The sequence below is a fragment of the Pteropus vampyrus genome, unplaced genomic scaffold, assembly GCF_000151845.1.
Source record: "Pteropus vampyrus isolate Shadow unplaced genomic scaffold, Pvam_2.0 Scaffold70, whole genome shotgun sequence".
NCBI lineage: Eukaryota > Metazoa > Chordata > Mammalia > Chiroptera > Pteropodidae > Pteropus > Pteropus vampyrus.
This window is the reverse complement of record NW_011888851.1, coordinates 2899683-2914824: the sequence shown is the minus strand read 5'-3', so window position 1 is coordinate 2914824 and position 15142 is coordinate 2899683. Positions and strand designations below refer to the sequence as shown.

At 40.4% G+C, this 15142-nt stretch overlaps 2 protein-coding genes and 1 pseudogene across 2 annotated transcripts in view; all 3 read left to right on the top strand.

The window, feature by feature from the left end:
* Positions 1-1882: 1882 nt before the first annotated feature.
* The window catches only part of POC1B (POC1 centriolar protein B), a 96154-nt gene continuing 82894 nt past the window's right edge, over positions 1883-15142 (top strand). The window contains exons 1-2 of the mRNA XM_011361758.2: positions 1883-2213; positions 2850-2934. Coding sequence (XP_011360060.1) covers positions 2199-2213; positions 2850-2934 — 100 coding nt within the window. The 5' untranslated portion in view covers positions 1883-2198. The remainder of the gene's footprint in view (positions 2214-2849; positions 2935-15142) is intronic.
* Positions 2829-7877, top strand: LOC105293230 (polypeptide N-acetylgalactosaminyltransferase 4). The gene is made up of 2 exons (XM_011361757.2): positions 2829-2934; positions 3339-7877. The coding sequence occupies exon 2, from the start codon at positions 3536-3538 to the stop codon at positions 5270-5272; it is 1737 nt and encodes a 578-aa protein (XP_011360059.1). The 5' UTR covers positions 2829-2934; positions 3339-3535; the 3' UTR covers positions 5273-7877.
* LOC111740937 lies at positions 14783-14900 on the top strand (annotated as a pseudogene).

The following is a 15142-nucleotide window of genomic DNA, read 5'->3' as shown; positions in this document are numbered from 1 at the left end:
ATCATTTTAACTATTTTTAATTGTACAGTTCACTGGCATTAAGTACATTAACAATGTTTTGCAATCATCACCATACTTTTCCAGAACTTCGTTATCTCAACCAGAAATTCTACACCCATTAAACAATAACTCTCCATTCTCCCTCATCCCCAGCCCCTGATAACTTCCATTCCATTTTTCATCTCTATGAATCTACCTATTTGAGATACGTCATATAAGTGGAATCATACAGTATATGTTTCTTTGTGTCTTACTTATTTCCTTAGCATAACGTTTTCAAGGTTCATCCATGTCACAGCATATATCAGAATTTTAATTCCTTTTCATGACTGAATGACAGCCTATTTTATGTACATATCACATTTACTTATGGATTCTTCTGTTAAACATGGGAGTTGTTTCCAATTTTTGGCTATTGCGAATAATGCTGCTATGAGCACTTGTGCACAAGTATGTCCTCCAGTCTTTGTTTTCAATACTTTGGAGCTTTGTTTTCAATACTTTGTTTTCAATACCTAGGAGCTAACTTTTTAGGAACAGCCGAAATGTTTTCCATAGTGCTATACCATTTTACATTCCCACCAGAATCCAGCATTATTTTTAAATATGTCAGCCTTAAAAACAAAACTAAACAAACAAATAAATGAAAACAAAATGCCATACCTAGATTGGGTAATAAGCAAAGCTTAGGGTCCTGACAAAGTTTGCTGACAACACTTTCTAGACTAGAATGTACACAGCTGAGACTCCCATAGCAATCCCTTAAGGAGCTTATTACATCTTATTACATCAGGTAGGACCCTGGATCTCGCCCCATATGTGTTGAATCAGCATCTCTGGGAATGAGATCCCCTAAGTTATCATCATACATGTTAAAATATGAGGCTCAGAAATGTAGATTGTTGAGTTCTTGAGGGCAGGGAAAATATCTCAGTCACCTTTGCATCCCTCAGAGCCAAACATACGGCAGATATTTAACAAACATATATTCAAATTAAACTTATACTGCAATCTAAAGCTATTTCCTATCTGCTTAATTGCTATGTACAGTATTCATTAAAACTAAATTGTATCACTTAGACAACAGTTAGAGAACCTGTAATTAAGTTGTGCAGTATACCTTTCATTTGCATAGCTTTTACCGCCCGTGATCTATTATGCCATCTTATGCTACCAAGAATTCTTATTCTATATGTAATTTTCAGCTGAGTCCTTCATGCTTTAAGGCAGGGTAAAAACAGATACGGACTTGGAATTGGAAGAGCTGCCTCTGTGTGATCTTTGACAGTATATGTAAGTATATGTAAAATATCTAAGAATCAAGTTTATAATCTGTAATCGTTGGTAACACTTTGTAACTTTATCAGCTTCATAGTGTTACAGAAGCACAAATGATATTATGTGTAAGGAAACCTGCTGCAGAAATTGCTATAGTTAATATGTGGCCTAATAATTTAAACACAACAAAAAAATATTTATTTTTAAGTCTTCCTAAAGACTAAATATGCTGCTGTATAAGTTGGCTGCTCTAAAACATACACTAATGAGCAGATTAGAATAGAAACACATAGGAGAAAAGCTTTAAACAGAGGCAGAACATCCATTTATTCATCATGTTTATATCACACAGGGCATTGTGTGAAAAGTGTAATTAAATAAATTCAAATCTGTCCTCTAGACGTTTAGTTCCTTTTTATAGTTTGGCAACTAGCAAGCTGCCCTAATTCACATCAAAGCTCCATTCCCCGTCCTTACAAGCTGTCGCGGACCTGCTTGAAATTCGCAGACGCTATCTCTTTAACGTGTAATAGAACTCTGATTGCATCGATCATAGACTCATTATCCTCTCCCTCCGAATCCTCTCATTCCTTTCCTAGTTACTACCCTCCTTCTTGGGGTCAAGCCGCGGGAGTGCGAGTGTTAATACACACTGGCTTTGGTTTGTGGTCGCATAGGACCCTGGGGCGTCCCGCCTGCCAGCATGCTGAGGCCGAGCCGTCTCCGGCGCCCGCGGAGCCTCGGGGCTCGGCTGGCCACGCCTGGAGCGCGGGGTTTGACTGGGCCGCCGTTGTTGTAGAGACCGGGAGGCGCCGCCGCTCAGGGCAGACGGTTCCGGGCGCCGCACGGTCCCCCCTTCCCCGTCCCCTCCCTTCCCCATTTCCCCCACCGGCAGCAGCCGGGAGCCCACCGCTCCCCCCATGGCCTCCGCCCCGGTAAGGACGTGCTGGGGGGCGCCTCCCCGCAGCCAGTACCGCGGGGTGCGGGGCCAGGTCCCGGCCGCTCTCGCACCTGGCGGGAGGTGGAGGCAGGTGTCCGCAACCGAGTCCTGAACCTCCAGCTCCTCGCCCCGGGCGCCCACGTCTCACTCTCTGCTACTTGGGCGTTGGGAGCGCCCAGCCCTGGCTGGGCTCCCGGGCGCTCCTCCCCGCGTCTCGGAGCTCGGGACTAAGCCCCTGCAATCCCATGGCCCCTAGAATTCTCTGAGGGTTTCCGTGGAGCGCCTGCGTCAGAATCACCTAGGAGGTTTTTAAAAAGTACCAAAGCCGGGGGCCCCGCCTTGCACCTGTGACTGCTGTGCCAGCGGCGGGGCCTGGGAACCTGCATGTTACACGAGCGGCCCGGGAGGTTTCTCAGGCGCGCTCGATCCTGGGAAGTGCTGACAGAGGATTTTGCAGGCTCTGCGGGGGTGGCGCCCCGCGTGTGCTCGTGCGGGGCATCCTGCTCCGCAGACCCGCCGCCTCTGTGGCGGTTCCCAGGCCGGACCCCGCTGCAGGGGACAGCGTTCGTCCCCGATCCCCCGAATTCGAGGTCTGCACCTGCTTTCAAAACTTGACAACTTTCCTTCCCAGGAGGACCCCGTTCTGGAGCGTTATTTTAAAGGCCACAAAGCGGCGATCACCTCCGTGGACTTTAGTCCCAATGGCAAACAACTTGGTAAGTTTCTTTGTGTGTGTGTGTGATCGGGCAAACGCTCAACTGGTCTAGAACCTTGCCTCTTGTCAAGCCTCCAGGAGAATCTCCGAGGACCTATGTGGGGGTTGAGGGCGGCCGGAGACTCGGGGAACCCGGCGCGGCCGGGTGCAGTGGGAGCCAGAGTGAGCCCGAGCCAGGGCTACCTTGGTCATACCGGTCCCGGGCCCCCATCGTTTCCCGCACAGCCTTCTTGTGGGCCTGGGCCGGCCGGCAAGTTTCACGAACTAACCACTAGGAGGAGTGAGTGCGAAAGGGAGGGGTTTGTCCTCCGCCCAGGGAGGGTGGGGTGTTGGCTAGAGAGTTTGTGAAAAGTTGTGAGACCTGCAGGAGGAAGTTGGGAGAGAGAAGTTGGGGCTGTGCTGCAGGCGGAGGACTGAGAGGTCTCAGGTGACTCTTGGGAAGCCCTTGTGGCTGGAAAGGAGACGAGCGCCTGCACGAAAGGACGGACCTGCTCGGAAGTTCACTCCTACCTGTGCCGGGAACTGAAGTTGCGGATCCGCCAGCCTTTCCCCTGCGTGGTGACTCTGGTGGCCGCGTCTGCGCCCTAGCTCTGAGGATCCCGATGGCCGTGAGGTGGACCTGGGCAGGCAAAAGCTGCCTGCTGCTGGCACTTTTAACTGTGGCCTATATCGTGGTGGAACTCTCGGTCTCCACTTTCCATGCCTCCCCAGGAGTTGGCCTTGCCTGGGAGCGGGGGCCAAGGCAGCTCTCAGACCCTGAGAAAAAGACAGAGGATTTGTCTCGACCGCTTTATGAGAAGCCCCCTGCAGATTACCATGCACTTGGGGAGTGGGGGAAAGCCAGCAAACTCCAGCTCAACGAGGCTGAACTGAAGCAGCAAGAAGAACTCATTGAGAGATATGCCATCAATATTTACCTCAGTGACAGGATTTCCCTGCACCGTCATATAGAGGATAAAAGAATGTACGAGTGTAAATCCAAGATGTTTAACTATAGGAGACTTCCCACCACCTCTGTGATCATTGCTTTCTATAACGAAGCCTGGTCGACTTTGCTGCGCACCATCCACAGTGTTTTAGAAACTTCTCCTGCAGTCCTTTTGAAGGAGATCATATTAGTTGATGACTTGAGTGACAGAGTTTATTTGAAGACACAACTTGAAACCTACATCAGCAATCTCCAAAGAGTACGCTTGATTAGAACAAATAAGAGGGAGGGGCTGGTGAGGGCCCGCCTGATTGGGGCCACTTTTGCCACTGGGGATGTTCTCACTTTCCTGGACTGTCACTGCGAGTGTAATTCTGGTTGGCTGGAACCCCTTTTGGAAAGGATTGGTGATGACGAAACAGCAATTGTTTGTCCTGTTATAGACACCATTGATTGGAATACTTTTGAATTCTATATGCAGACTGGAGAACCCATGATTGGCGGGTTTGACTGGCGTTTGACATTCCAGTGGCATTCTGTCCCCAAACATGAAAGGGACAGGTGGAAATCGAGAATTGACCCAATCAGATCGCCCACCATGGCTGGAGGACTATTTGCTGTCAGCAAGAAATATTTTGAGTACCTTGGAACATATGACACTGGAATGGAAGTGTGGGGAGGTGAAAACCTCGAGCTGTCTTTTCGAGTGTGGCAGTGTGGAGGTAAATTGGAGATCCACCCGTGTTCCCACGTGGGCCATGTATTCCCCAAGCGGGCACCATATGCTCGGCCCAATTTCCTACAGAATACTGCTCGGGCAGCGGAAGTGTGGATGGATGAGTACAAAGAGCATTTCTACAATCGGAACCCTCCAGCAAGGAAAGAAGCTTATGGTGATATTTCTGAAAGAAAATTACTACGAGAACGGCTGAACTGCAAAAGCTTTGACTGGTATTTGAAAAATGTGTTTTCGAATTTACATGTTCCAGAGGATAGGCCAGGCTGGCACGGAGCTATTCGCAGTATGGGGATCTCTTCTGAATGTTTAGATTATAATTCTCCTGACAACAACCCCACAGGTGCTAACCTTTCACTGTTTGGATGCCATGGTCAAGGAGGCAATCAGTTCTTTGAATATACTTCAAACAAAGAAATACGGTTTAATTCTGTGACAGAGTTATGTGCGGAGGTTCCTGAGCAAAAGAATCATGTAGGAATGCAGAATTGTCCAAAAGATGGGTTCCCTGTTCCAGCAAACATTATTTGGCATTTTAAAGAAGATGGGACCATTTTTCATCCACACTCAGGACTTTGTGTTAGTGCTTATCGGACACCAGAGGGTCGACCTAATGTTCAGATGAGAACTTGTGATGCTCTAGATAAAAATCAAATCTGGAAGTTTGAGAACTAGAAGAGCACAACAGCATTTTCATCCTGAGCTGATGATATATTTAGGAAAGTCAGATCCTCAGTGAAGATTGTATTTCATCAGCGATCACCCAGTGGTCATCTGTGAGAGCACTGTAGAATCTGTGGTTCATTTTGGTCTAGAACACTGAAACTGGGTGTATGGAGAGCTGCTGTTTAATGTTTCAAAGTGCCTTAAAGGTGGTTTTATTTCACAGCTCTGTCATTTTGGTTTCTTGCTTCTCAATAAAGAAGTTGACTGCGAATAGAGATACACAAAACATTTAAGTGCCAGACTTGATATTAAAGAATGTAAGAGTCCAAGAAAAATGATAGATGATTTATGTCGATGGGTAAGTTCACTGCACATCCCATTTTTTAACCAAACTCATAAATGTGCAGTTTGAGCTATTGTTATTTTGATTGTATATAGAATTTGAATTTAGCTAGCACATTAAATTTTAGGATTTTTTTATTTTTTATTTTAATTTTTCTTTAATCAAATGGAAATCGAAGAGTTGATTTTAAGGAGAAAGACTTGGTTTAGATGTATGTGCCCTTAGAAGAGGACATTAGTTCGAATGTGAGTTTGAAGGTCTTTTTAACATTTAGACATCTCAGAAAAATATACCAGTATCTGAATGAAATGGGGACATCTTTACATTCCACACTTTGTAAACTTGGACTTAACTTATCTATATTGATACCTCAAGTTGCTCTGATTTTGTAAGCCGTCCTATTTGTGAACTTGTTTGTGTGTTAGGGCATTTTTGATTGCACTTCCTTAAGTTGTGAATGTACTAGAGAGGGACTCATTCAGAATACTGTATACTTCCTTCCTTTTGTTAATGCTTAATCACTTAAAGTAAATTCAATTGAGGCCTCTTTGAAGTTAAACTCAACTGTGTTTACTGAAATGTGTGAAACTGAAAGTGGGCCTAATTTTACAAAGGCTGTGGAACTCTTCTATGAGTTCTTGCTGATTAGGGCATTTAAGCATTTGTCTTAAGAAAACAAGGGGAAAAGACTGTCTTGACAATGGTAAATGCTGCCTTCCAGCTTGTTTTCAGCACCTATTAGGAGCCTGGAATTTAGGCAGCTTTCACTAAGTGGGAGAATGAATGACTCAGACGAGGAATGTGACTTTGGTCAAATCATTTGACCAGATGACTCAGTTTGGGCCTCAGTTTCCTCATCTGTAAAATGTAGGTGCTGGATTAGATCTTAAAGATCCCTTCCAGCTCTGAAATGTTATGATTGTACATTATACCCTTCTGAGATTCAGTCATTGTGCAATCTCTGTAACACTTGTTATCTCATCACTCTCAACACAGGTAATGTTGAGCAATGCTCGATCCAGTTATAAAGCTGGTAAAGGGAACTGGTTTTAAAACTTACGTGAGCTGAGCTCATGCTAAGCGGTTTCTTTTGAATTGAATGGAAAGTTGTGGTCAGTATTTGTATTCATTTCGTTTTGACAACCGTTAAACCAATTTTTGTTTTTATCTTTAAGATTTCGAATTCTAAAGATAATCTTTTGGGCTAAGAATATAAGTATTTCCCAAACTAAATTATTTGAGAAGTCAACTGGTTTTATTCCAATATTATATCCAGAAATCACAGGCTAAATTTAGAATTAAATCTCGATTAGTTCATTTTGGTCTAGATTTATGAAAAATGCATGCTTCATAAGGAATTAGTTTATAGTATTCATAAGTAATTTTCAGTGTTTACTTAATGAGTTAGAGAGTAGGAACTTTGCAATATTTGAATTTAAGAAAAATTTTTAGGATAACCATTTCAAAAAGTAAAATTGCTATGTATCTTGAATATGTTGTTTCTTTTTTACTTCTTAAAATGAAAATGTGTTAATAACTTTCTGTAAGTTATCTCTCAATTGTAAAGTTTATCAAAAAATTACCCAGATTCCATGTGCAATGTATATGGCCCTGGGTGTAATTTAAGGAGGATTTATAATAATGTTTCTAATTTTACAAAAGAGTTGATTGACAACAGATATTTTCCTAAACCTACCTTCTCCCTTTGCTCCATCTGCCTTTTTAAAAAATTAAATCACCCTTTCTCTCTTTTTTTTTTAATTTATCTTTGTTGTTCTTTTTAGCACCCTATCAAATGGGAGAACTAAAACTGATATATTCTGGAAGTACTTTTTGGAATTATTTTTATTCTAGTATTGTGTTGCTCATGTCAAAGGGGAAAGGGAGCATTGAAAAGTAAAGTAGTACTTAATTCTTTATTTACCTTTTGTCTAAATTGTAGAGTGTGAACTCATTAATCTTTTTGGAAGAAATTTTAGGCTAGGTAAAGACAAAAGGTTGTTTTTAAGTTGTGTAGCCCTAGTGGGTTTAGGGTCTCAATTTTAATTAATAAAATACTTAGTATTGACTCATTTCTTTTTTTTTTATTTTCTGTTTTAATAATATTTTTTAATGGACACAAAGAATATTAAGGTTCCGATTAATGTCTTTTAAATGATGAATTTTCTTCTGTATGTGAGCAGTTTCCATCTTTTTTTCCCTTTTGTTAATTGTATTTGCGATACTGATTAAGACATATAAAATAAAATGTGTGCCTGATTATTTTTGCAAGTGGATTCTGATGATTTTAGTCTATGGGATCACATTTATTGATGGGAACAGATGTAAGTTAGCTTATAATTCTTTAACATATTTGAAAATGCAGACAGTAGAATATTAAAGAGTTAAGCTTTCTGTGTTATTTTGCAAGGTGCCATTAACCAGCATGTATGCTGGAGTGGTGTTAGCACTATTTATGCACTAACTACTCATAAACTTAGAATGATCAAGGATCTCTGGGACCTACTGGGGGCACTATAAAAGGAAGCAAGTGGGTACCTGGGCACATTAGTACTAATTTCACAACCATGGGCTGAAAAGAAATGTGTCTGTCTTATAAACCCCAGAGCCTCACACTTCCTTCAACCTTCTCTGTGCATCACCCTGTCCCTAAATGCAATTCCTATCCACCAGTAGCATCTCTCTTTCTCTTTAGTGATTCCTCCCTAATATCCTACACTCCAGCCTGACACAATGCCTGTTAATTACTAACCTAAGGACTTAGCTTTATACATCAGATGTCTTACAGCCACGTTTAAGATATGTATAGTTAAGCTAAACATATTTTCACTGATCTCTGTTTTTTTATGCTGTTTAAAAATTACTATAAATACATGTGTTTTAATATTGCTTTCTTACTGACTGCAACCCTGTGCAAATCATTTCATCTTTGTGTTTCAGTTTCATGAATGCAAAAAAAACAAACTGCAGAATCCATAGAGACAGTACATTAATGATTGCCAGAGGCTGGGGGAAGGAGGAATAGAGAATGGTTTCTAATGAGGATGGGTTTTGGGGAGTATTGTCGTGGCGAGAATGTTCTGGAATTAGTGACAATGATTGTACAACTTTGAGAAAAACACTGACTTGCACACTTTAAAAAGAGAATTTATGGTATGTTAATTATATCTCAATTTTTAAAAAATTGGGAAAAAAAGAGGGAGAATTTCATGTGTCCTAGAAAAGATTTCTTTTTTCTATGTTCCTCTATGCATACTAGACTTTAAAACAAGCCAGCAGTATTTATCATTAATACTTGAGTCATTTTATAATTTAGTAGAATTAAGAAAGGTAGATATTATTTGAGTCTCCCAGTTTAGTGTTAGTCTGTGGGTGGAAATCAATTTGTATTGGAGTCTTCCCCAAAATTCAGAAATGCCTCAATCATTCTTTTTGAACAGGAGGTAGAGATTATTATAAAAGGTGAATGAGTTCCTGAGGTATATAGTTGTTCATGGCAGAACTGACGAGCAGTGAAATCCTTAGAACTTGCTAATAATCTAGTACTATTTTTCCCTTCTTGCGGAGCTTGATCACTTTTTCAGGCTGGCCTGGGAGAAATGTCTATTACAGGCCAGCAGTGTCCTCAGCTGTCTGGTCTCCATTCTAAGCCACTTATTTGCACTTACTTAATCCTGTTCAAAAGGGGAATGGAAGGCACCCTTTTGATTAAGTACTCCTTTATTTAGTTAATGCTACTATGTGCCAGATGCTGTCCTATGCTTGGGTATACAAACAGAAGTTAACAAAAGAAGTATGCCAGAGATGTTATGAATTCATAGACCAGCAGTAGACACAAATAATAACAAGTAAACACAAATTATATGCAGGTACAACTTGAAACAGGAAAATTATTGAATGATGTGAATAAAAGGGTGCTTTAAGGAAAGATTACCCTGTCAACATTTAATTTTATGGGGTCATGGAACACCTCTCCATGGAAGTTAGATTTAATTCAATACCTGAAGGAGGAGTTAGCTAGGTAAAGATTGAGAGAGAATAGCATATGCAAAGAATATCATATACAAAAAGGGTGAGGAAGAGTCTGTCATCAAGAAAATAAAAGGCAGCCAGCATGGGTAGAACCTATAAACCAGGGAAGAGAGAACTTTGGGAGATAAAGTTGCAGGGGGAGGCAGAGGCAGCTTGGGTAAGGCCTTGGAGGCTATAGTAGGTTAAATGATAGCCCTCCAAAAGATATGCCCATGTCTTAATTCCTGGAACCTATAAATGTGACATTACTTGTAAATAAAGATTTTTGCAAATGTAATTAATTTGAAAATCTTGAGAAGAAATCATCTAGAATTATCTGGGTGAGCCCAAAATCCAATGACAAGTGTTCTTATAAGAGACACACAAAGGAGATATGAGAAAGCCATATGAAGCCAGAGGCAGAGACAGCAGTGATTGATCCATAAACCAAGGAGCTCTTGAAGGCACCAGAAGCTGGAAGAGGCAAGGAATGAAATCTCCTATAGAGTCTTTGCAGGGAATGTGGTACTGCTAACACTTTGATTTTGGACTTTCAGTCTCCAGAACTGTGAGAGAATAAATTTCTGTTGTTTTAAGCTCCCAAGTTTTTGGTAATTTGTTATGGCAGCCATGAGAAACTAAAACAGAGGCCACGTTTTAGGTTTTTGTTCTGAGAATTGTGAAAAGTTGTAAGGGAATGACATGATCTGATTTATATCTCAAAAAGATCACTCTATGCGGAGACTCTGTGAACTATTAGAGAAATCTATTAAGAGTTATTATAGTAATATCTGCAGGAAATGATGGTATTTCAAAGTAGGATGGTGATCTTCAAACTAAGGAGGTGGTCTGGGAAAAAGAAATGTGGAAGTTAATAGTATACAGATGATGTTTAAAGCCATGCACATGGATAAGAACACCTGGGAAGAACAGAACAATGAGGGCAAATGGCCTGCCTATGTCTAAGGCCTAAAGATCTCCAACCTTTAGATCAGAAGAGGAAATAACAAAAGAATCTAAGAAGAAATAATCAGAAAGATAGGGGAAGCTATTGTAGTAGAGTATCATGACAGCCAAATCTAGAGTGAGTAGAAATGTTGACAGGAGCAGAGAAGATATTAAATAGTCATTAGAGAGAGTGGGGGAGGGAACTATCATAGAACCGAGCACTGCCGGGCAGTGTAGAAGATCCATGTAAATTAGCCATCATGAATTTATCATGATCCCAGTCTGTCTGTGATCGTCCTGTTTAGCAGTTCTCACTGGCACAGAGATAGTCTCAGAGAAGGCAGAGTGATTGAGATTTTGCTAGGTTAACTTGAAGGAAGGAGGGAGAGTCAGAGGATTGAAAGTATATGTAAGAGAGTAATTATAAATTGGATAGTTAAGTGAAGATGATGAAAAGAGAGCCTCAATGGAGAACAATGGTCAATAGATGAGAGTTCTGGATGAGATGGAAGCTACTGAACAAGTGAGCTGTAAGAAAAGAAAGTTGTCAGAGGATGGCCAGTTTCAATTAGTATTCAGGTTTTGCTGTGTGACCACAGAATAGATTGCTGAGGAAGAGAAGGTCTTTTGGGAGGCCTGGTTGTCACCTTGGTCTGAAATGTTCTTTACCACCTAATTTTTTGCTTGGCTGGCTCTTTCTTGTTCTTCATGCCTCCACTTAAAATGCTACTGATCACTCCATTTGCATTAAGTATTCTGCCCCTGAACAAAATTCTCATTATGACTTCCTGCTTTATCTTTCATGTCTTGCTTGTTTCCCTCTTCTCTGCTTGAATTTAAGCTCCCCATTTAGAGATTTTGTTTATTTTGTTACTTAGGATGTCCTCCGCCCTACCCACAATGCCTTACATGTCACAGGAGTGAGATACTTGTTGAATGAATAAATACCAGGAGTTGAAATAGAGAGAAAGACTCCTAAAGTAGATGAAATATAAAAGAGAAAATTATTATCACTTGAAAGAGTTTCAGCAAACTTGGCGTCCCCAAGCAGGGTCAAGCAAGGTTTAAGTAGTTAAGGACAAGGAAGGACTTTCAGAGAGGAAGATGGGATATAAGGGCAATTATCTAGTGGGTGCCCCTCTGGCTCAGTGGTAACTTTTGAGAAGGAGAGAAGTCATGGGTGTCAGGTTCAGCTAAGGGGATATCCAGAGCATGATGGGAGTGAGAATGCACAATGATTGATGATCAGAGGGGTTTAAGGCTTAAACTTATGGAGAAAACAGATCATGAAGCATCACCGATTCTTTTTTTTAACTTTTTTTTTTTTCAATTATAGTTGACATACAATATTATTAGTTTCAGGTGTACAACATGGTATTAGGCACATAATATACCTTACGAAGTGATCACTCTGGTGAATCTAATACAGTCAATATTATTGACTGTATTCTCTATGCTGTACATTACATGATGGATTTATTCTTGATAGCCTCTTGGAAGGTGGTGGGCTCTTGGGTTTTACAGGATAGGTTGAGAGGTAATCAGAGGAGAGAGAATGGGAGAACACAATAACCAATGAAGTGTTATCATCCCTTTTTATGGATGCAGAAACTGAAAATTCAGTGACTTTTCTGAAGCTTATATAGCTAGTTAGCAGTAGGGCCTGGTTGAGCCTCATTTGGAGCCTGATTCTGGAGCCACACTCTTTTTCCATGAGACTAGTCAATCTCTTTCCCAAAGGGCCACACTCAAGTTTATATAAACATTAGAAGAGTCTAAAAATATTTTCACAGTTTGCAGAATCTGAGCTGCAATTTAGCAGTTTCAATTTAAAATTTTAAAATTTTAACATCGAAGTTGACAATTTTTCCCCTTTTTTTCCTGCAAGGTTACCTTGTCATTGACTCAATCTTTTTAATATGCATGCGATGTTTGTAGAATAAATGATTACAAAGGACAAGTTTATTTCTCCTTTTTTCTAACTGAATAGAAGCGGAATTGTTACCAGAGAGTGGGGATCCTCTCCCGGCCGTTGTCCAGGTTCTTGATGTCTCAAACAAAGAATTGAGCAAGACACCGAAATACAGTAGAAAAGAAAAATTTTATTAGAAGGGAAAGTACACTTCCAGAAGTGGAAGCAGGCCTGAGCAAGAGAAGCGTGACTTAAAAGGCCTGGTAACAAAGCCTTTGGGGTTTTTATCCCTATTTGCTATGGGTGGTTACTTTTCTTAGAGGAATGGGCTTCCTTGATTGACTACTAAGATTGACAGGACTCAGTGATTCATCATTTTGCAGTCTGTGCATGTTTGTTCCCAGAATTCAGTCTGTTATAATGATATTAATGAACTTCCGGGCATATGCATCATATTATAATGATGGTATAATGAGGCTCAGGTGAGTTGAAGGTCTTTGGGGTCTTCATTGCGCAAGTGCGAGTGACTGGGCTTAAACTGGTACCTAATCCTCTGCCTACTTGTTTCTTTGTAAGAGTTTTAAAAATGCCCTTTGGCTTGCATTATTGTGGTTGGATTAGGGTGGACCCCTTCTAGGATAGGATGACCTCAGTGTCTTTGCAGGCAGACCCGAAACCCCCTAACTTTCCTGCCTAACTCTTTTCTAAGAGTCATGAACCTCTTTATTATTAGTATGGATGGTGAGAGATGGGAGGTCTCTTTTTATCTGCTTCCTGCTGAGAATGGCCATAGTCCCTACCTCCAGGGGTTTCATGGAGCTCTTTCCCTTTCTGCCTCAGGGTGGGGTCTTCATTTTCCTGCCCAAGCGCCACCTCAGTTCCTAGACAAGGAAAAGAAGATACGAACTTATTATTTAAATCATATATCTATTAATTTCTATTATTGATTTGCCTATTAAGTGAGTAAAGGGAAACAGATTTGGTTAATATATTTCTTAAAGAGTGAAAAAGACCTTTGGCCTAAAGGCCCCTCCCTTCTCAGACTCTAAGGGCCCCGTCTGACTTAACACTCTTTCTGCTAACAATGGGCTGATGATCCTTATCTATAGCCAGAGGATCTGAGTCACCAGTTTGGGGCAATTATCACAATTTGAGGGAGAAGGCCTTTTTTCCCAAAGAAAGGAGGAAGAAAATTTCTAGGTTTACTAAAAAAGATTAAAAACTCTGCCAGAGATGTTCCATCTGTAAAAGATGTCCCAATGCTAAAAGATTAAGAATTTTACAAGTGATGTCCTGTCTTAGAATTACATTTGGAATTTTAAGTTATTTTTCTCACAGTAAAACCATAATAAAAGTTTGCCCGAAATTTTTTTTTTCGCATTATGGTTCTTGATGGCAACTTGTGTAGTAGCTTTGTTGAAGTTTCTCCTATTGTTATAGTTTTTAAAATTACTCCCAAGTGCTAAAGTAACCTTGTGTACTAAGAGGGAGTAGTAGGGTGCAGTATTTCTCAAATTTTGATATATATCAGAATTAAGTGAGAAAGTGGTGAAAAATTCAGATTCCTGGGTCTCACCCCCAAAGAATGTAACTTACTAAAAATGTACATTTTAAGGTCCCTAAAAATGGAGATAATTTATAAATCCCCAGCGCTTTGAAAGGCACTAGGTTATTGGTTAAATGCCCAGGCTTTGGAGTGTGATGGAACTGGGTTTAAAAATGGAGCTCTACTACTTTCCATCTGTGTGACCTTGGGCAAGTTACATAACTTCACTAAACCTCATTTCCTCATCTGTAAAAGAGGGATAATGATATTTACCTGACCTGTTGTGAAGATTAAATAAAAGAATGCTTATGAAGTTCTTAAAAGTGCTTAGGCCATAATAACAGTAAAGGTTTGTTGTTAACACTCCCCATAGAGATGTGGAATTTGAATAAGTTCAATTAAATTTCTCCAAATTGTCATTACTAAAGATTATTTTTAAGCACTCACACTTTTTTTTTTTTTTTTAGGCCATGCTTACACTACCAAGATAATTACTTAGTGTCAGGTGATAGGAAAACATGCTTAATTATTTCCTCGGTCAGGGCAGAGAAATTGAAATTAGTGCAATCATTTAATTATACTATTATACAGTGCTAGGACTGTACAAACTAATTCTGAAAGTATGAGATTGGGTATTAAAGTTTACCTAGTTAAAATCAGAATATTGTCTTTTTATTGTACAACCCTCTCCTGTCTAGGTTTATAGATGTGTATGCCTGGGGATTGCATTTTATTTTTCTTTTCTTAAAAATATTTATAGTCTACGGCCATGCCACCCTCAACACGCCTGATCTCATCTGATTTCAGAAGCTAAGCAGGGTTGGGCCTGGTTAGTACTTGGATGGGAGACCACCTAGGAAGACTAGGGCTGTAGGCTTAAAAAAAAAAACAATTATAAAGGACTCCTTCTCATAGATTTTCTTAGAAGATTTCATTGTTTATTTTTTCTGAAGAAGGCGGTACAGTGCTTCTTTTGTGCCCCAAAGACCAGCATGAACCTGGAAATGCAACAGAAAGTACAAAATCATGATGCTCTCAAACTAGAAAGCTGAGTTTAATTTGATAGGTGGATTTTGAAGTAGGACATAATGAGAGTAGAAAATATAGAGAGGGTCTTCT